This window comes from Dromaius novaehollandiae, chromosome 1 (genome assembly GCF_036370855.1).
Source record: "Dromaius novaehollandiae isolate bDroNov1 chromosome 1, bDroNov1.hap1, whole genome shotgun sequence".
Lineage (NCBI taxonomy): Eukaryota > Metazoa > Chordata > Aves > Casuariiformes > Dromaiidae > Dromaius > Dromaius novaehollandiae.
The window spans coordinates 188,887,568-188,907,882 of record NC_088098.1 but is presented as its reverse complement, the minus strand read 5'-3'; the positions used below and the strand labels follow the sequence as shown (position 1 = coordinate 188,907,882).

The 20,315-nt window shown below is 42.4% G+C and overlaps 1 protein-coding gene across 2 annotated transcripts in view; it reads left to right on the top strand.

Moving 5' to 3' along the window:
* The first annotated feature begins 1,597 nt into the window (after positions 1 to 1,597).
* The window catches only part of KPNA3 (karyopherin subunit alpha 3), a 51,410-nt gene continuing 32,692 nt past the window's right edge, over positions 1,598 to 20,315 (top strand). Inside the window, exon 1 of one of the 2 annotated variants that reach the window (XM_064504868.1) lies at positions 1,598 to 1,802. In XM_064504868.1, coding sequence (XP_064360938.1) covers positions 1,722 to 1,802 — 81 coding nt within the window. In that variant the 5' untranslated portion in view covers positions 1,598 to 1,721. Of the gene's footprint in view, positions 1,803 to 1,835; positions 1,930 to 20,315 lie in introns of those variants that run through there. The other variant, XM_064504869.1, reaches the window with a different exon arrangement.

Below are 20,315 nucleotides of genomic sequence, written 5' to 3'. Positions count from 1 at the left end.
AGCTGCTCGGATCCAAGAGGGGTGGAAGTGCTACAGTGATTCTGCACATGAGAACATTTGGCACACAGTTGAAAGACAGTGAGGAAGAGCATTAGTTTTCCAGATTTTACTTGTCTCCAACAGGCTGCAAGCTCGTTTTCCTAGGAGTTTCCTAGGAGTTACAAGTTAAAGTCATTTGAATGATGTAAGAGGGGGTGGGGGGAAAGCAATTAAAAGGCCAAGCTGACGATCAGAGGGAGGGATGGTGAAGAAGGAGAGGGTCTGTGAAGAGTTCGTATATAGTTACAAAGGTCTGTTGAAGAACCTGATGTGGTATAAGGTGAGCTAGATATGAACGTTGTAGGTTTTTATTATTTTTAGATTTCGCTTTCCTTAGATGCTTTTCTTCCAAAGAAGTAACACCTTGCTTTATGGAAGACGTATGATCACTGACTACCGGTGTCTAGAACTACCTTACATCACCTCTTTTCCAGCCTGGAAACGCCGAGTGCAACTTTACGGTACTGTGCTTGACCATAAGCAACCTGCTGTGCCCAGGCTATTGCAGACCTGGAATTCCTGAATCTGTTTGCAGTGTATCCAGAGGCCTACTATCACAGTTGCATAATCGACCGGGGGATTTGCAGCAATTTTCATGATTTGGGGACGGCCGGTTGGACTGGCCCAGGCCATTTGCACTCTGCATTACAGCAAGCGCGACACCTCCAGGATACACACAGCGGTGATGTGCAAGCCTCACACAAGCGATGCTTATGGAAAGCATTGGATTGACGTTGGATGTACTCTCCAGGTAAGGCTCAGCACGTGAGCTGAAGCAGATTTTGGGCTTCCCAAAACATCCGATTTGCCAAATGTTTGTTACGCAGTGTTTCCCAGACAAAACAGGGCAACTTTGGCGCTGTTGGTTGGGGCTGAAAGAGAAGACAACATCTGACCTAACCGCAGTGGAAGAGCAAGCAACCCAAAGCCGGGTTTGCGAACAAGGCACTGACCCATGCGACGCAGCAAGCTGTGGGGTGCATTTGGGGAGGAAACCCACCGCCCAGGCTACAGGCCTCTCTGGGAGACCTGGGGCACAGCCGGGGCCCAGGACCGCCCCACATCGGGGCTCATCCCACGGGGGGAGCGGGGCCCTCCCCCGCCGCAGGAAGGCACAGACAGAGCCTACTTCCACCGCCACCATCCCAGCAGGCTCTCCCGCGCTAGGGGCCCCAGTGTTCCCCAGAGTCTCTGGGTATTTAATACCAAGCTGAACCCTCCGGCCCTGGCCCCAGGCCCAGGGGAAGGCCGCGGCGCGGCCCCCGCTCCTCCCGTCCTGCAGGGTGCGCTCCCGCCCGCACCACGTGCCCGGCCACCCCCCCGCGGAGACTACAAGCCCCAGAATGCAACGCGCGGGCCCTGCTCGGAGAGCCGGATCCCTTTGCGCGGCGGCGGAGCCGCACTGCATGCCGGGCAGCGCAGTCTGATCGTTATGCAAAGCGGGCGAGGGAGAGGGCGGTGCTGGCGGAAGGGCGGTGCCGCGATTGGCGGAGCCGGCCTGTCTCTCCCGTCGCGTCACGTGCGCGGTCACTCAGCAACGGCGCGCGCCCTCGCCTCCCCTCCCCCTCGCGCTCGTCACAGCGCGTCCCGCTCCCCGCCCCCCGCGCTCCCTCCCCTCGCGCGAGCCGCCGCCGGAGCCGCCTCGCAGGAGCTGGGAGCCGCCGCCGCGAGCCGCCGCCGCCATGGCCGAGAACGCCGCCGCCGCCGCCGGCCTGGAGAACCACCGCATCAAGAGCTTCAAAAACAAGGGCCGCGACGTGGAGGTAGGCGCGGGGCCGGCGGGGCCCGGCGGGCCCGGCCTCCACCTCCTCCGCCTCGGGCGGGCGCCAGAGGAGGGGCCGGGCCTGGCCGCGCTCGGCGGGCCCGGCGGCGGCGGCGGGGCGGGCGGCGGTGAGGCCGCGGGGTTTTTCTCCTCCGTCATGCGGGCGCGGCCGGCGGGGGGGCGGCGCGGGGGGGAGGGAGGGTCGGCGCGGCCGGGCCGGGCGAGCGCGGCGACGGCGTGCGGGGCCCGCGGCGGGAGGCGGCGGCGGCGCGGCCGCGCCCCCTCGGCCCGGCTGGCCCCGCGGCGGGGAGGGCCGCGGGGCCCTGCGCGGCGGGCCGCGCTCGGGCAGGGCCGGCAGGCGGCGGGATGCGCCGATCCGCCCCTCCTCGCCCCCGCCCCCCCGCCGCCTCCGTGCCGCCCCCGCCCCCCCCCCGCCGCCGCCGTGCCCGGTGCGCCTGGGGCGGCACAATGGTGCCGGCGGCCTTTTGTGCCCCCCCCCCCCCCCCCCCAGCAGGTCGTAGCCCTTGTGGCCGCGGCGCCGCTGCACGTGGGGGCCGGTGCTGGGGGAGACCGCAGCGGCCGCCCCGATGGGCTTGCTGACCCCACACCCGCCCGTTTTGTTCCCTGCTCTGCCTTAAATCATTCTTTTTCTTTCTTCTTCTTTTTTTTTTTAATGGTGCCAGGCACATAAGTAAACATCTGCTGGGCGTCTCCGTCTAAATTGGGGAAGAGTGCGGGGCTCTGGGGCTAACGGGGTGTTAGTTTGCTCCCGCGGGTTTGAGGGAGCCTGGGTGGTTAAAAGGCAGCTCGCTTATTCCCTTGGAGGGCTTCCTAAGGTCTTGTGGATCCATATCCCGTTACTAGGGACATATTCGATTTTAAGTCACAATAGAGAAGGAAGGAAATTCCAAATCTTGCCTTTATGTTCCTGTAATAAGAAAGGAAGGGGGAGGGGGTTGCTCTGAAACCAGACTAGGATTGAAGTTGGATTAGGATTCACTAGAATGAAAACCTGCATATATGTAAAATTACTTTCTCTCCTCCTGAGAGTGCTCTTCCTTGCTTCTATTGATATACTGTGATATTATCTCTTAAATATCCTTCTGCAACCACTGTTGCTGGAGTGTTAGTCCTTTGAAAGTGTGTTTCATATTTAAGCATAATTTACACCTCTGCTGCCATTGTTTGGGTGGAGACAATTTCATGCAGGTCAGGCTTAGCAGCAGTGTCTTTAAGATGACATTCACAATGTAAACTGATCTTTATCTCAATTTCTGTTTAACTTGATGACAGTGATTCTTTCTCACAGAAAACCTTGTATGTCAGGAGTGTGATAATTTGAGCACTTTTGGCTAACAGTAGTAATTATTTGAAAGTTACTGAAAATTGACCAGCCTTCAGTTTAGGGAAGGGGAGGGAGGAGTTGTGGTGGGGTTTTTTTCCCTTCTCATCCAGCAAGACTCTTTTTCGTGCTGCTCCTCATTCATTTTGTCCTTGTCTCATCTCCTTGTCTTGGTTGCTGGCTTTGTTGCTGCTTTCTCGGGCACTGGCCTGAATCCATCAGAGCTCTAAACAGGGAAAGGTTAGGCATGCTCATGCCTAGTGTGAACTGATCTGTCATCCATACTTGCTTATATTATAGCATGCTCAAGACTAGGGGAATTAAATATCTGCCTGTATGGGAGGAATAGGGGAGTTGACTGCCTGAGCTTTACTGTAATTAGTAATACCAGACCACCTCTCAGTAGAGCACTTGCTCCCGAAATGGAATAATTATTTCAGAATAGTATATTTGCTGTTACAAAGAATATATCCTGTAGGGTTAGCTTCCATAGCTAGGCTGGCTGACTTCCTATTTAGTTTAGCCCTGAAACTGTTTGCCTAGCAGATAACCACATTAACATTAATGGAACTAAAGCTTGCATCCATGCTTTGAGAAAGGATTAAAACACAATAAGCATTGTTCTTTTGGGTGCCCCAAGCAGATGAAATACAGAAGTACATAGAAGTTGTATACTCATGCAGGTACACTGAAATCACATTTAATTTCATGCCAGGCTTTGTAAAAGATTATAAGTATGTTGGTGCCTTTTACATCTTTCAAAGTAACTTAACTTTATTAAATGTCTGAATTTTCTGACTATACCTCTTTTCTGATTATGGTACTTAATATTAATGTTAGAAGTACCTTTCTAAGTAAACTTTATGTAAATTAAGAATCCAGAAGTGAAACAACGTAAATGAAGTTTACAGTAGAGAATGAAGGAGCACAGCAGTACGATATAATCAGTATTACTTGTTGTGCTTCTCTTGGCATGCTACACAGACTCACCTCCTGTTTATTGGAGAATTTATCTGTATGCAGTGAAAGATACTGTTCTGCATAAAACAGTTCTTTCCTAAGCTAAAATATTATACATAATTCCCAACTGTCAGTGATTAGATACACTCGTTCTGGTACGCATGCCACAATAAGGAGTTTCACATAGAAATCCTGCCTCCAGTTTTCTGTAGATAACTTTAAAAAAAAAACTGGAGGAGAAGTTCATCATTGATGTTGATCTGCATCTACAGATTCTGCCAATGAGAGAAAAGATGGTTAGGATGATAGGGTAATAAATGGGGATTTGATATTTAGATTATTTCCTTTGGAAAATCTAAAATATTAAATACCGTACATCCTCAACCTCAGTTTGAGAACAATGTTGCTTGAGTTACCTTCTGCCTGGGGACAGTTACTGCCTTTGAACTCATCAGGCTTGAATACATTTAAAAAAATACTTTAGTAATCTTTCTTTGGCTTCTAATAAGTACTGATGAGTTATTATTGATCCCCTCTGGGTACAGACTATTCTGGCAGACCAAAATACTTTTAATCTGTGGTTAACTTGTATTTTATTGCTGTGTTTGCTAGGCCATATGGATGTCTTTGAATTTTTGTTAAACCATGTGACTATGCAACTTTAAGGGAGGCAAAAGATTAGTATTTTTATGTTAAGACCGGCTTTGGTACCCCATGCAACTTCTTACTATGCTCCCTTTTTAAGAGCAAAGAAAGGAATCCGTTGGGCAGAAGTCAAAGCTTATGACTGCTCGACCTACACAGGTTCAGTCTACTTTTCCTAGTTTTAAGTCTGGGTGAAAGTTTCTTATCCTTTTTTTTGACTTCATGTGCTCACTCAAGGAGGTAGAGTTGCATGCATAGAATTAAAAATTAGAGTATTAATACTTGTAAAAAATATTTATCCCAAAAAGGAATAATAGCAAAATCAAATGCAGAATACAAAGCAATATTAACATTAGTCTTTGTTCTTGCTCTTATAAGTGAGAGAATCTTTTGTTTTTGTAGGTACTGAAGTGTGATTAGCAGCAGTCAGAGCAGTGAACCTGCAGAGCTGAGTGATAAGGAGCTTAAAGAGTAGCATCTTCATCTGGATGAGCAAAAGTCAGAATGGTTTCTCACAAACTTCTCAATTTTGTGTTATCCAGAGATATGAAAGGGCTTTTTTAAAGTTGTTCAGTGTATGGGGAGAAAGCTTTCCCTTGTTGACCAACAGGCCTGTAGCCTTAAGTCTCAGCGAGTTTGTTTTAAATGTGCAGCACTGATTTAATTCAATGCAACTGAGATTTTACAGGATGAGATTAAACAGTTGCAGTCACTTAATTTATGATAGCCCTTTTAACTGATGGGTTTATTTGTTTATATTGATGTCTAAGGTAACCTAGCTTTTAGAAAACTTAATTTGAACCTTCTGACTTTTCTGTTTGTGGTTCCTCAGCTTCATTCTTTACCTAGTAACTTCCGTCTTAAACTCCTTTACTCCTCCAACTTCTTAGACTAGAACGTGTTATTTATTCTGTATTACAATAGCAGGCACCCATACATTGCCTCATTGTTTTGATATTTAATGTGATAGATCAAACAACTCGGCCTACTTATTTTTATCAGGATCAGTCAGCATCCCTGGCTAAAATGGGGGGGGGGGGGGGAAATCTTAATAAACTGAGATGTTATAATTTGTAGGGCTGTCTGTGACTTGTTGTTATCTTTGTGTGGTGCAGTGAGACTATGTGATCATCTAATTAGCAAAATGCATATTGCAGGAAAAGTAATGTTGCATGTTTAGTCATTTAAAAAAAAAAAAAAGCAAGGAATTAGGCCATACTGCCCAGTTAACTTACTGGAAAAACTCTTTAGTTGCTGGAACTGAAGTTTCCTTTTGTATACTGGTAATGCCCCTAATCATGAATCAAAAGAATATGAATCTTCAGCCTCTTAAACTTCTGTCACTTGAGCTATAGGATTAACCTCATGAAATTCATTGCAGGCTGTTTGTCAGAAAGAGATGTAGCAACTGCTGTAATCTTTCACCTACCCATGCCCTATTTGATTTTAGACTTGACTGGTCTGCAGTGATGTCTTCTCCCCAGTTATAAGTTTTGTGGGCAATTGTATCACCTTTTAGTCTGTATGTTGAGCACAGGGACTTCAAAGGATCCATTTCTATTCTTTACCTTCAGCGTCCCGACCATATCTGAAGTAGAGCAGGAAAACAGGCTTAGTCCAGATCTACCTCAGTCAGCTCTGGCAATTCCAATGAATTTGCTGTTGCTGCTCTGCTAGCAGTTTGGGTCTAGCTCTTCAGAATATGTGAATTTGTTCAGGTATTATTGTCATGTTGCCATGAATTTTTGCAAGCAGAGTAATACCATTCTCGGGAGACCAAATCTGTACAGTCTGTGGGCATCTGAGAAGGTTATGGGTTGACTTAAAGCCATGTTCTCATCAAATGTCAAGGCTTAGTGCAGTGGAGGTACCGTAGCTGTGCACAGTGTTAACGAATGAGCAATCATGCTGTTACCAGCTCATCTTGTGATATTGTTCTGCACTGACCAGTGTTTTCATTGCCTCTCCATACTCCCCTCAAAGGCTAGATGAAAGAAATAAGGCTTGTAGCAATCCCCAAAAGCCAGTTACTCCCAGCTACGTTGCAACAACCCGGTTTCATTGGGGAGCTCGCTTTTGCAAACTGTTCAGCTTTCTGCCTTTCCCTTTCCTGGCAGAGGCACAAATACTGGCACAAGAAGAGGTGGGGGGGGAGGGGGGAACAGGACTGTAGCAGCTGATTTACGTTGGTTTAAACTACTGTGGGTTTGCTGTGTTGATAGCATCACTGGCTCAGTGAATCTGAATAGTCAAAGTGAGAACACAGGCATCAGGTAGCTTCCCATTGGGAACTGGATTTGGCATACGATCTAATGCTCTAATGCAGAGTTCCTAAGCTCTGCCTCTTGCAGCTTATTTATTGCCCTATCAGGCCAGTATACTTTGGGGAGAACACAGGTGCACATGTTTGTACCTTGGGAAGAACTGCTTAAGTAGGAATTAAGAGGTAGATGTGGGAAATCTCTTCAGCTATTACTGCTACAGAATTCTCCAAACTTCAGGTAGTCCCCAAGTAAATAATGCAGTGCTATGACATGTTTGCCTCTCGGCAGAATATGAACACCCAATCAAGTCTGCTTAGGTGTACTGTCTTCTTTTCGTAGTGAAGTTCAAGATCATCTGAATGCTTTGCATTTAAAAATGTCTAAAAACACACATCTCAGGAAGTCATTGTTTATTTCAGAAATACCTGTGGAGATGACACCTCATGAGGAACACAAGCTTTATAAGCAGATTGGGATCTCTGCTTGCTGTACTGAGGCCCAGTTATTGCACAATTATTTGTTGTTGTGATATACTGAGTCTTAGTTAATCTTCCTGTAATTACAGAATGTTTTTTCTTTATTCTCATGTATTTTTAACAACTATAGTGGTTGCTCTGGTATCTCTAAACCTTTTCTATTAGAGGATTGATCTTTAGCTTGTAAACCGTCTAGGTCTGCTCAAAACTGGTAGCAGCACAGCTGCCATACTAGTTTTAAGAGTTTTTGAACTATTTCTGCAGAAATTTTTTCAGGCTTTCATAATATTTATGCAGTTCCAGCACAAACCTAGGTGGGAATTTTTTTCTTCAAAACTGCATGATCCGAAAAGGCAAGAATTAGGAGAAGGTGCCACCTGCAAGTGAGTGATCAGATTTGTATTTACTGTGGGGTCGGAAGTGTGATGGAGTATTTAATCATAAGATTAAGTCCAGAAGAGGGAATGAGTTGGTCAAGCTGATGTGGCACATCATCGAGTAGTAAAGACAAATTGCCAGGTAAACTGACTTGAAATGAAAAAGAAATGTAAAACCTACATATTTCCCAGAATAGGGTTTATTAATTGTTTAAAATACCTAGCATTGTAAAACTCTGATATTCTTAGAGACTTCAGTAATTGTAGAAGCTGTGGGCTTTGCATTGGATTTCATACTGGTAAAGTTAGTCAAATAGCTAGTTTTTCCCCAAAAGCTAGTCTTGCAGCAAAACTAGCTGTGCCTTGAAGTGAGCTAGTTCTGAAGCTGTTTGTGTTTCTGAGAACAGTTTAGTCTTTCTCACTTAGCTTCATGAGCCAGCCCATCATGTCTGGATGGGACCGTTGCTGCCTCAGAGAAGAAGTCAGGGTGAGTGGGAGAAGGTATGCCTTGCATAGTGATATTTAACTGTTGGATTGTTTATCCCTTCACAGCCAAACTGACACCATTAAATTTGATGGGGGAAGTTTCATATAATTTCTTCTGGATCATCTGAGACTCATATTTCTTTTCTCAGGTTAAACAAATGTTACAGTCACTTTTAAACTTGACTTGTGTGTGTGTGTGTGTGGTTAATAAAATATAACAAGAACAAAATAGGAATATATGCTGCACAGATGGCTTCAGAACTGGAGACAAACTGAATGTCTTTCTGATTCAACCACCTATTACTGAATTACTCATTTCTCTCATATTCCATAAATTGTTACACTCTGAGGTTCTCTTCTGTGGCTTGTGTTCTTTTTGTGTGCATGTGTTTAAACCTTGCTTGTTGTCAGGTTCTACAACAAATGGACTTCGGAGGTAATGATGGAATAGATGATATGCAAAATCTGCTTGGAGAAATGGCTTCTTTGTGATTTGACTCCTCTTAGCATTGGTGGAGATGCATTTAATGAGTGCTGAAGCCTCATTGCAAATTTGCTAGTACAGAGACATAGTTTAAAGGTGTTTTGCATGAAGATACGGGAGAGCGTGGTCAGACAGGGGACTAGTGTGCCTTGTGGAATGGTTTTCAGACATGCAGAAAAGAATTCCTGGCCAGGTGCAGTGTGGCATTTCAGGTGTGTAATTCCCAGAATATGCTAGTCCTTGGCATTTCTTAGTCAAGCATAATCTCTAAGTCAAAACTTGATCAAATTATGCAGAGACACATTGTAGCTCATTCCCAGGTGAACTGAGGTCACTCTAAGCAGCAAATAACTGTTTTGTGTGCAGCTTCTTAACATCAGGGTCTCTTGTTCCTTTTCATGTGTACAAACCAATGATAGATGCAATGTTCAGTGTTAGTGATTTTTCTGCACCAAAAGTCTGCCTTGCATCCAGATATGGAAAGTTTTCTAGATCGGGATGGTACTCTGTCATGAAAAGAGAGTCCTTCTGGGATTCAGCAGGCTCCTGTGGACAACCTGTATGCTTAAGGTATACAAGAAAAGTGTAGACCGGTAATGGATTTGTAACGTGGAACAAACAGCAGCAAAGAACGACCTTCCAGATGAGATGATGTGTTTAAAAAGCTCTGACACAGGCGAAAATATGGGAGCTCCTTTGAACATCTAGAGCTGTCAATGACTGTTCAGAATCTGGCCGTGCCCTCTTCCCATGCCCCTTGCTGACTGGGGGCTTGCTGTACATCTGTGTTCACTTGACTCTCCCGCAATGTAGTCTAAATGTAACGAAAATGTGCTTCAGTGGGCCCTATAGCTGTGAGGATCAAAGAAGTTTTTATGTTGTTCTTGTCCATCAAAACCAGACCCTATAGCAACTTCTTGGGGATTGCCACTATGCTTTTTGTGGATGGACACTTAAATTGAGATTTGGAGAAGCCCATACCCCAAAACTTGTAAGTGGCAGATCTGGACTTATGTGTCTACCTCCCTTTTCAGTGTCATGCTTTCTAGATGTCAGGTTAAAATGCTTAAATTCAGAAAGGCTGCTTGACATGGTTCTTAAAAGATCACAGAAGGTTGCTTGAGTGTATTTTGTAACTCCTAGTGCTCCACCTTCTTCCTGGTTCATCAGCTGGGTTCACTGTTTTCACTGGCATCAGCAGCAGAATGATCTCTTTATGGTTTTGTTAGGCAGCTAGCACATTTAATCTTTTTTACCTGTTGATTAAATGTTTCAAAAAATGGGGGGAAAAATTCATTTGGGCCATGTAATATTGTACCAAAAAAAAAAAGCTTACCATGGTTGAATATAGACTAGCTCTCCAGAGCTTTGCTTTGTGGAGTTTTTTTTGTGACACCCTGTGAATACAATTATTTTTTCCCATTTTATAGATGGGAATAACAGGACCTTCTTCTCACTTTACGGGGGGATGATTATAAATACATTGTCTGAGGTACTTTGATGTTAGAGCTGAAGACTGCTTAAGTTCAAAACATAGATTGCGTAAGCAAATATCTGGCTAGTATTTAGCCTACTAGGTTTTCTTTCTGTAAGATGGATGAAATCTAGATTGCTGTCACTAGCTCAAGTCAATGAGGTTGGCATATTTGGAGGAGTGGGAAAGAAACTTGCAAAATCACAGAATGGGTTGCAGAAATCCAGTGAGTACCAACAAGGCGTCTGTCACCTTCCAGCTTAGAGGGTGTGTTGTTTTTTTTTTTTTTTGGGGGGGGGGTGTTTTTGTTCTTTAACTAGTTAGAAATATTTGGCAGGCTTACGAATGTCTTGTCTGGACACTTGCCACTGAAGTCTGTTAGGCCTTTCTGACTTGAAACTTCACTTTGTAATTAGAGTATTGAATGTGGTTATCTACAGTTTTGTAAAAGCTTTTACATTTGAAGAGAATTTAAGTTTATGCTGATTTTAAAAATCAAAATTTTAGTCTGTAGTCTGATGGTTACACGTAGTTACTATTGAACAGGCATTTTAATTTTGCTCTGCTTTTTTGTTTTGTGTTTAGTACACAAATCAAAATAGTGCTTTGTTTGTAAAGTAAGGCATTAAAACTGGTGCGTTTGGTTTCTGGTAACATCAGTCAAGAAAGATGTGAACCTTTACCTCTGAACTGGATTCTTCTAGACTACCAAAGAGCAGGAACCTCTCCCCTCTTCTGTAATGGCAATCAACCATTCTGCTTGAACAGACAGGTCTGCTTTCCCTTTTTGTTAAGAGAATGGGAGGAATGCTTGCTTTGGTATCTTAGAGAACAGAGGAGGTGTCATGTCTTGAAGAAATCAAGGAATCATATAGATACTTTTCTTGTTCTCCTTCAAGGACAGCCAGGTTAAACTTATGGTTCTAGGGAATTGTAAAGCATCTGCTATGCTGTTCTTGCTAACAGGTATCCTGAAGGTCAGCAATGCCTTTTGAGCAGTAGTATGAATGACAGCTCCACAGATAAGTTCTTCAAGGTGAGCCATTTGCAGAGTCTCGCTTGTCAAAGTGGAGATAGCAGTGGCTCCCTTGCCACAGTTCTTTGGGGCACTACTTGGCCAGATTACTAGTTGTGTTAGGACCACAATACAGAGCTTATGCTCTGAATCACTTAGTGATCCTTGTGCCCTGCTTCTTGGTCTGAGCAAACATTCACGGCACAGTGATGAACGAGTTTGGGGTACTAGGGGATTACCTGGAAATTTCAGTTTGAAATTAGGTGGAGCCCACATGGCTGAATTGCAGTCTTTGGTTTGATGTTAGGAAAGGTGTGAGTAATGGGGTTAAGATCTACTTGTGAATGGAAACACTGTAAAACTTTTCACTTGATATCATGTCCTTAATTCACACGGCAGCAATAACTGGAAATCTAGTGGATTCAGTCTTCCTTCCCTCTGTGGAGTTCTGATGTTGAACAGCTAATTCCAGCTCTTCTTTCATTCTATATTAAAACAGCAGATAAGATGTTGATTGTATTCTGGACTGCTTTGTGTCCTATTTGTGTTGAATACAGCCAGCTAGATTGCCTTGGGTCCAGTCTCCTGAGGGGTGGTCAATATATCTGTACTTGTAAACTGGGGAATTAGCATGCGAAAATTAAACCATGAGTGTTTACATCTCACTGCTTTGCCAGTAGCTCAGTATGCAAGTTGAACAAATGCAGAGAGGGTATCAGAACCTTGTAGAATATGCTTACAGAAGAGCCTGCAAGAAATGAGCCTAGCATTTGCTTTTCTGCCAAGATCTCTTGAAGCAGTAGAAACAGATACTGTGGTTGGGCAGCTCTGTCTGCTTCCATACACTTCTGGGTGAGTCAACACCATGAACAGCAATAACTGGAGGCTTGTGGCTTTCCATATTGCCATGCATGTCTGACTTAGGTGAGTCATTATCCATTACTAAGTAAAAGAGGCAGTGGGTATCTGATATATTCAGTTTGCTGAAATAATTCAAGTACCTGAACTTAGCTAGTCTGTGGCAAGATTAACCAAGAAAAAACAACTGGTGTTCATCTTAGAGGTCCCAAAATGGGGACCTAAAAAAAAAAGGGGGGGGGTGGAGAGAAGGAAAGACATGGTAACCCTAACTGAAAAAAACAGTTCTCCCTGAGAGGCCTTTATTAACCTTTATTAAGAGCATGAGTCCCAAACAGATTATGGCATAAAATATGATAACATAAATACTGCGCTCTGTTCCTAGTGCATCTAGTCCTGCATTAAAGGTGACTAGCCAGAGAGAAATTTCATACTCTTAAGATTCTGCAGTGCACAGAGAATCTGAACCCAGATCTAATATTTTCTGCAAAATAATAGAATGCTTCCCTAGAAAAGGAACAAATACCTTTCAGGTCAAACAGTTTCTTTGGTAATTAAATGGAATAAAACTCTTCCAGAGTCTTGGGTCAGGGTATAGTCACAATGTCAGTGTATTTGTTTGCTTTAGTAGATCTGTTGCTTGTATTGTAGACTCCGTGCCCCCTCCCTGCATTTCTAACTGCCTAGGTCACCATACTTTGACATGAAGCTACAATAACAAAACCAGAGATGAAGCTGTTCTAACTTTGTAGTCTGAGAGACTGGAAAACAATCATTGTTTTTTCTGGAAGGACAATTTGGAAGTATTACAAGAGTACTTGGTAAATTTTAAAATTGGGTATGGGGAAGATGAGTCTGACTTCAGTATAAAAAAAGACCGCTTAATAATTCATGATGCTCATACCCAGAGGAACAAATCTGGCAGGAAGGGTTAATTTTGACAAGCCATCTGGTTTAGTTTGCTGTAGCTGTCAAACCTCTGGGCATGCCCAAAAGAAATAGAGGGGACCAGAGTGCACAGCACCATTGGATTTAGTTCTTCCAGCTGTGTTTAAGTGGTTGCACTGATACCATTGTGATACTGTCCCAGAGCTTATATCTAATATGTTGATTTGTATATAATTCTTGGAATAAGCTTTGAAAATGCAAGTGGTTGGAACATCACCTTCTTTCAGTGTCCCTTTGTCTCCTACTTTGTTTTTTGGCTGAAGCCAGCTGTACCAGAACAAGTGAAACAGTATCATTTGCCTAAGCCTCAGCTTTGCACATACTAACAAATTATAAGCCTGCGCAAATAAGGGATGTTTAACTTTTAATGCTAACCAAAGATAGGCAGCTACTAACCTTCATCATCTCAACTATTGTATACAAACAAGCACTTGAATTTTTTTCTTTGTTTTCTGCTAAAACCAGCCCAGCTCCTGAGACTTCTGCATTTTCATGTGCACTGCAGTATTTCATGCTTGCTAAAACATGTCAGAAAAAGGATAAGGAGAAAAGCTAGTAAAAAGATATCAAGGGAAGAAATGTTAACTTCATCAATGCAGGCACCTTTTTCTCTCACTGTATTACATCTCACATCTATTGTAAAGTATTTTAAATTGTCCTCTAGGATATGCATAAATGCAAGGGAGGGGTGTTAGTTAAATCCAATTGTGCTATTGGAACTGGTCCAATTTTTTTTTTAGTTTGGCAGGTGGAAGTAGATGGAAATTGACTTTCAAATGTGAAGCTCTTCTGATGCCCTGTATGTTCAATCAAGCCACTTTACTATCCCAACTATGTATTCAGAGTAGCTCTTTCCTGTGAGCCTGTATCTTTTGGTGTTCTGAGACTGGTTTCTGTAATGTTGAGAGGGATAAGCGGAGTTGGATTGAAATACGGAATTTAAATAACCAGTTATCTTTTAATGAAGTTTTTGGACCTTGAGAAATTAGTCAATTAATTTCTTCTTGCTTTTCCACTTAAGAGTTAAACTTTCAAAAGCAACTAAACCCACATCTCACTTAAGTTCTTAAACTTGTTTTGTATCTACAGAATAGCTAAAGCTGACATTGGTGCGTGATGTTCTTGTCAAGATGAGCCTGGACATCCCACTCCTGTGGGCTAGCAGGGAGGCTGGTGCATGCTGATCGGCCTGCAGGCGAGTAGGACTATGGCTGAGAGTTCAGTCACGTGTAGGTAGTCAGCATGTTGCTTGTGGGGCAGCTGGCAGGCCAGCCAAACTGGCAGCACAGGTATGCTGGCTTGCATAAAAATATCCATTTCCTGCCCTTCCATCTCTGGTGTCTTCTGGATTTGCTAATTTTACAATGGAAATGGTGTAATTGTATTGCTCTAAAGATGGTGTTCCTCAGGTATCCCATTTAATGAGATGGCTAGTCTGGGTGAGCACCACACAGAGCTGCAGATCTTGTTGCAATGGAAATACCACTAGGTAGGACTGTAGTCATTAAACAATGGTGTTGGGCTTTAATCTTCACTTTGACACAACTGGTGTAACTAAAAATAGTTAAAATTCATACTCTTTGCTGATGCACTGTTTCATCTACAGAGTATGTGTTATTAAACACCTTGTACGTGAAACTCCATTTTTAATTTCAATTTAAAAAGAAACCTTTATTCAGAATAACAAAGGGAAGGGAATGCATTTAACTTCTCACTAGTTATCTCTGTCACACATTTAGATAGCTCAGGTTTTTTAATTTGTACTGTAACTTGGGAAGAAGCAATTTTAACAAGTGTCCAGAATTTCTAGTCTCTGAAAGTGCCATACTTAAGGGACTTTAAAGTGCATATAATCAATTAAAATAGATTTTAAAATATGAAGTAGAACTCTAACAGAACCAAACCATAAGCTAGTTTAGATACTTCAGTTATGGATGAGAACTAATGTGCATAACTACTTATGCCTGTTAGCCTGAATTTTCTTCTTGCAGTCTTGTATAACTTCATAGGGATGCAAAAAACCCTCCACTTTTTACAGGAAAAGCACACTTAAGTATTTAGCTACAGAGGGTTTTGGAAGATGTATTTACTTGTTCTGGTGTCTGTTAGAATGACACATCTGACTTTTTTTTTGATTCTTTGAGGAAAAAAATATATATATTTTAGTTTACAGAAGCTATATGAGTTGCCATGTCAGGTAGTTTAATGTATTATGCAGTTAAACATTTAGGAAGTTAAAGGCTCAAGAAGCCAGAGTGTCTTGCTGGGCTTAATTCTCCATTTAAAGACTTGATCTAAATGCTATCAAAACTTCTGAAGTTAGCTTGTATGGCACGAAGGTAAGGATGAGCCCTCTTAAGATGTTAAGTGGTAGTGTAACAGAGGTGATGCTTGCCCTTTAGCGTAGAGCAAGCATCTTGTGCACCTCTGTCCAGGGTTTCACAGATGATACTTAGAGTACTGTGTGGTTGAGCCAGAGGGTCCCAAAATTTTGGTCACTTAAAAACACTTCTTTAAATTTGCTGTTTTTGTAATGGTTTCTGTTACGCTGGCAATCCAGAAATCTGCAGGATTTTCTTTAGCCCCTATTTCTTGATACAAAGATTTTATGTACAGTTTTGCCTTTTGTCATAAACCAACTATCAAATGAAAAATTTGGGAGAAGTTTCCCTTCTTGATAGGCAGCTCCAAATCTGAGCTTTGAGTTTCCTGTCAGTTCCCTGTTGGAGGCGAGATACTGGAGTTCAAACACTGATCTGATGAGGGTAGCTGTATCCTGTGTAGTTTCTGTCCATTAAGTGTACCAAAGGCTTGTTTTATCTTTAAGGTCCAATGTCCTTTTATATATATATATCTGTCTTTTGTCACCACAGCATTTTTTTTTTCTAAGCATTAGCCTGAAATAGGGTCCCAGAATTTGTTAGGTTTGACTCTCCAGCTGTTTCTGAAGCATCTGGCTTTGGAAGAGTGTTCAGAAATCCAGAGTAAAACTGAGGACACTTTTTTAGTTAACAGCATCTAGTAGATTTTTTTGGCTTATTTTGTAAAATAAATGTCAAGGAACTTGAAATTAGAAATATAGCTAAATGTCTACATTTGACTTGTAACAAGACTTTTGGTACTTTGTGTATTTCTGTGGTTATATCAGCCTGTCAAACACACTGGTAAGTAATTGTCCTTCACAGATGGTGCATTGACAGAAGAAATCTCTTGTTACAAAAGCCTTATGAACTTAACTGGGACTTGAGTCATGTGTAGCAATTAAGTTGTAATGTTGTACTGTAACTTGGTAACTGCTGTGTATCCTTGTTTCTTAATAGTGAAGGTTGGCTGACAGTTAGCCGCCTCAGTTCTTACCTTTTTGTACCTTGTGTAGGATGCCTTCATAACCCTGTGTTTAGGAGTGGCTCCACAGTTTAGATTCTGCTCCCACCATTATGTGACTTACAGAATTGTGCCTATGCCAGGTTTTCCTTTTAAGAGATTTGGAGTCTTTTTTCTTTTTTTTTTTTTGTCAGACAGTTGCAATTTGTCTCGGTGGTAGCTTTTGGAGATACGTACCATTTCAGTGTGACATGAAGTCAATTGTTTAAGTACATTAAGCTGAGAAATGACTAGTCAGATGCTGTGGATGCCAAACTTAGTATTACGTTTGTTGGTAATGTCTTGCCAGCCTTCAACTAATACTGTACAAACCTCTTATCAGAGGTTGCCCTCTGAGCCTGAAAGCTGGTAATGAATCCATGGGGTTAGGCTGTAGGGTAGTTCTTCTTTCTCCCTGCTTTTAGCTGACCTCTGTTAGCTGGGGAAAACGTCTAACCATGCTACTGCAGTATATACGTCTTCTCTTGTAAATGTGTGCTTCGCCCCTAAGTGCTGTGGCTTGCAGATAGTGCAAAGGAGTACGGTATTCTCCTTTCAGTGGTAATGTTTTGTTACAGGGAGGATCACAGCAGTATTTAAGACAGCTTCTTTTATATGCTGTTGGATTATAGTGTGATTATTTCTTCTAGGGTTGTCGCAAGGTGCTGATAACTTACTCTATTTCTAAAATGATTCATCTGAAACAAGCTTTGAAAATAGCTATGTTATAAGAATAAGCAAATCAGGGCAAAATTAACTGCTCACTTAAATCAGTCTTTAGGGAATAAAAAAAATTGGGCTTTGCAAAAAAAGAAAAAAGATACAAATAGAAATTATGCCTATCAATCTGTAAGTTTTAAGATAAAGCTTGCAAAAGCACACCTGGGGAGTGGGTATAGTCCAGTATAACACATGATGCTGTATGTGTATCTGCATTTCCTGTGATCAGATGAGGATGAAGTATGTTGTTGGTCTCAAGAACATGGTCTCTAGAGGCAAGGGTGGCCAAATTGCTGACATTCAAGAGTATATCATAGAGCAGTCTCATCGCAGGGTATCAGCTCCTGTGGTAAAGAGGAGAAAATCAAGATGGGAAAATGCCTAAACAACCCCCAATTAAGTAGCAGGCATAAAACTAAAAAATGTGAGGGTGACTAATGACAGGAGCAGGTTGCCCAGAGAGATTGTGGAGTCTCCATCCTAGCAGATATTCAAAAGCTGCCTGGACACAGTCCTGGGCAACCTGCTTGAGTAGGGGAGTTGGACTAGATGAGCTGTAAAGGTCCCTTACAGAATCACAGAACAGCTGAGTCTGGAAATTGGACTGATGCCAAGTGCATACATGTGTTTTCTATGCAGAGTCTATAATTGCAACAGCTGTATGAAGTGGAAAACCTGGCCTTAAATATATTGGTATATAATGGTTGTCTGAGATGTCAGGGAATGTGAAATAGAACACTTCTATCATCAGGTTAGAAATAATGTTGGAATACATCTAGCGGGGAGTGCTGGTTGTGGTCAGACCATGCAGCCAAGTTCAGCAGCCAGAGCACACTGTAGACTCTGGGAATTTCAGTCCTAAATGCACATAGGAAGACTGTAGCCCTAATATTGTCCTACTGGTTCTTGGATGATCCTGGTGACCTTAACAAGCCGGATTTAAGATGCTATGCCAGCAGGAAACGCTAAGACTGGGAGTCGTCAGTTAGCTCAGTGATGGCTCGGTAGCCTCAGCTTCACACTACTAGTGAGTGTTAAGCGATATTCTTATTATCAGCCTCCTTGCTCTGATTGGAGAAGCAGCTCTGAACTTAGTCATGAGTACTGGCCTATTCTGCCATGTCTTAGGTAACGAAAGGACTTCTAAATACATTGTGAGGAAAGGACTGGAGATTCTTGCAAGCTAAATGTCAAACCATGATAGGATAGTCAAATATTTTGAAGAGCAGTTGGATAAAAGCAAAAAACTAGTAATAAAAATATTGAGACAGAAGTGTAACAGGATAGGATCAGTGGGGCTGAAATAATGGAAGCATACAACAAAGATAAAACCTTAATTGAAAAGCTAAGTGAATTAATTGCCTTTAGAAGGAAGCTCAGTCTTCCCAGTGGAGCCTTTATGGAGGGATGGCTCTGAGCAACTGTCTTCAGTCAAAGTACTGTTAGAAGAGGTTTTCAAGTAAATTGAGAAAACGAATAATAAGGCATTGTCTGGGATTGCACTGTTTGTTTTTTCTAAAAATGAAAAATATTAAACTGCCAAACTGCTCAATGAAATATATAGTCTTTCTTAAATCTTCCTTGCTTCTAGAAGAATGGTAGGTGGCAAGTGTTACACAACACAAAGGTTGCATTCTGCAAAGCTTCAGATTTAGTTTGATTTTTCTGCTCAGTAGAAAATATTATAAAGAATTAATTCACATAGACGAAAGATGTAGGATTAAATTGTAATTAGGAAGCAAATTAAGGTAAATAATGTCTTACATCCATTACATCTGAGCTTTCATGTTCTGGTACATATGGTACTTAATTTTGAGGGGGGGAAAATACTAAAGGACACAAGCCAACTGATAGGTCATGTGATGGGGTCCCCTTCTAAATTTGAGGTAAATAGGAATAAAAGCTCAGAGTTTGTGAGGGGAATGGGTTACTACTGGGGGTTTCCTAAAGATCTTTGATGTCTAGCACATTCAGAATGATCAAGAAAAGGAGTTTTTGTAGTAGAAATCTAACATAGACTTGTCCAGTTACATTTTTCCATTGGAGGATAGCATTATCATGGGAAAAGCATTGGAAAACACTTTGAGGATATTTAGTGCCCTTGAATTTGACTCAGTAATTAAAATAATTCAAATATAAAATTCTAACATGGGTAGAAACTTGAATGACTGGTCTAGCTAGTTGTATGCAATGACTTTTCAGGTTCTTGTTTTGTCTGTTCCCTGCCTACTCGATGCCCTCCCCTGCCCCAGCAATCCAGTGCTGCCATACTGAGCTGTTGCAGCTGTGCTTAGATGGCCACAACAATCAAATGGCTTAGCAAACTAATGAGGAGAAAAATAGTATATTGTAGCTCCGGTAGATGTTATACTGCTAGTGTCCTCTTCCTATAATGAGCACTCGCTTTGTTTAAAGTAGTGTATTTCATGCTGGCATAAAGTAAGGATTGCATCTGTGTTACTTGAGTGACTTGGATAATCAAGCACTGGGCAGGAACACAAACCTTCCTTACTCTTAGGTCAGCCTAAGATAAATAAATGGATACTGTAACACAAAATAGTAGAGAAACTTGAGGTTCAGTTAATGTTCTAAGGACTGGCTCTGTGTCCTGTATAGGTTCATGGTGTGAAATCTGCTCACTTCATTTACCAGTGCCTGAGCTTTAGTGTGCTCAGTAGTTCCTTAGGTGGCTGCTGAGGAGTGCTGATGTGTGTGCACTGATAGTTTTCACTGGTAATTTTGGGCTTGGTGGCGTTATTTGCCATAACTCAAAAGGAGTGTCATAGTAGCAGTGAAGGTCAGTAGCAAGGATAGGACATAGAAAGTATTTTAAAAGGCTAATTTTAGTTAGTGTGGATGATCTTTCTTGGCTGCCAGTGGTCATCCAGTCTGATTTTTCTCTGGATTGCATTCTGATGGTACTCCTCTCTTCCACTGACTGTAAAATGAACCTAGGGAGATTGCCTTCACTGGACCTAAATTATTCTTTTTGAATCTTTTGATCTCTTTTAGCTAAGAAGAACAACAGTGTTGTAAGCAATGTGTTTGGAGCGCCCAGTATGTTTAAGGAGCTGAGAGACATAAGCTGGTTTTCCATTACAG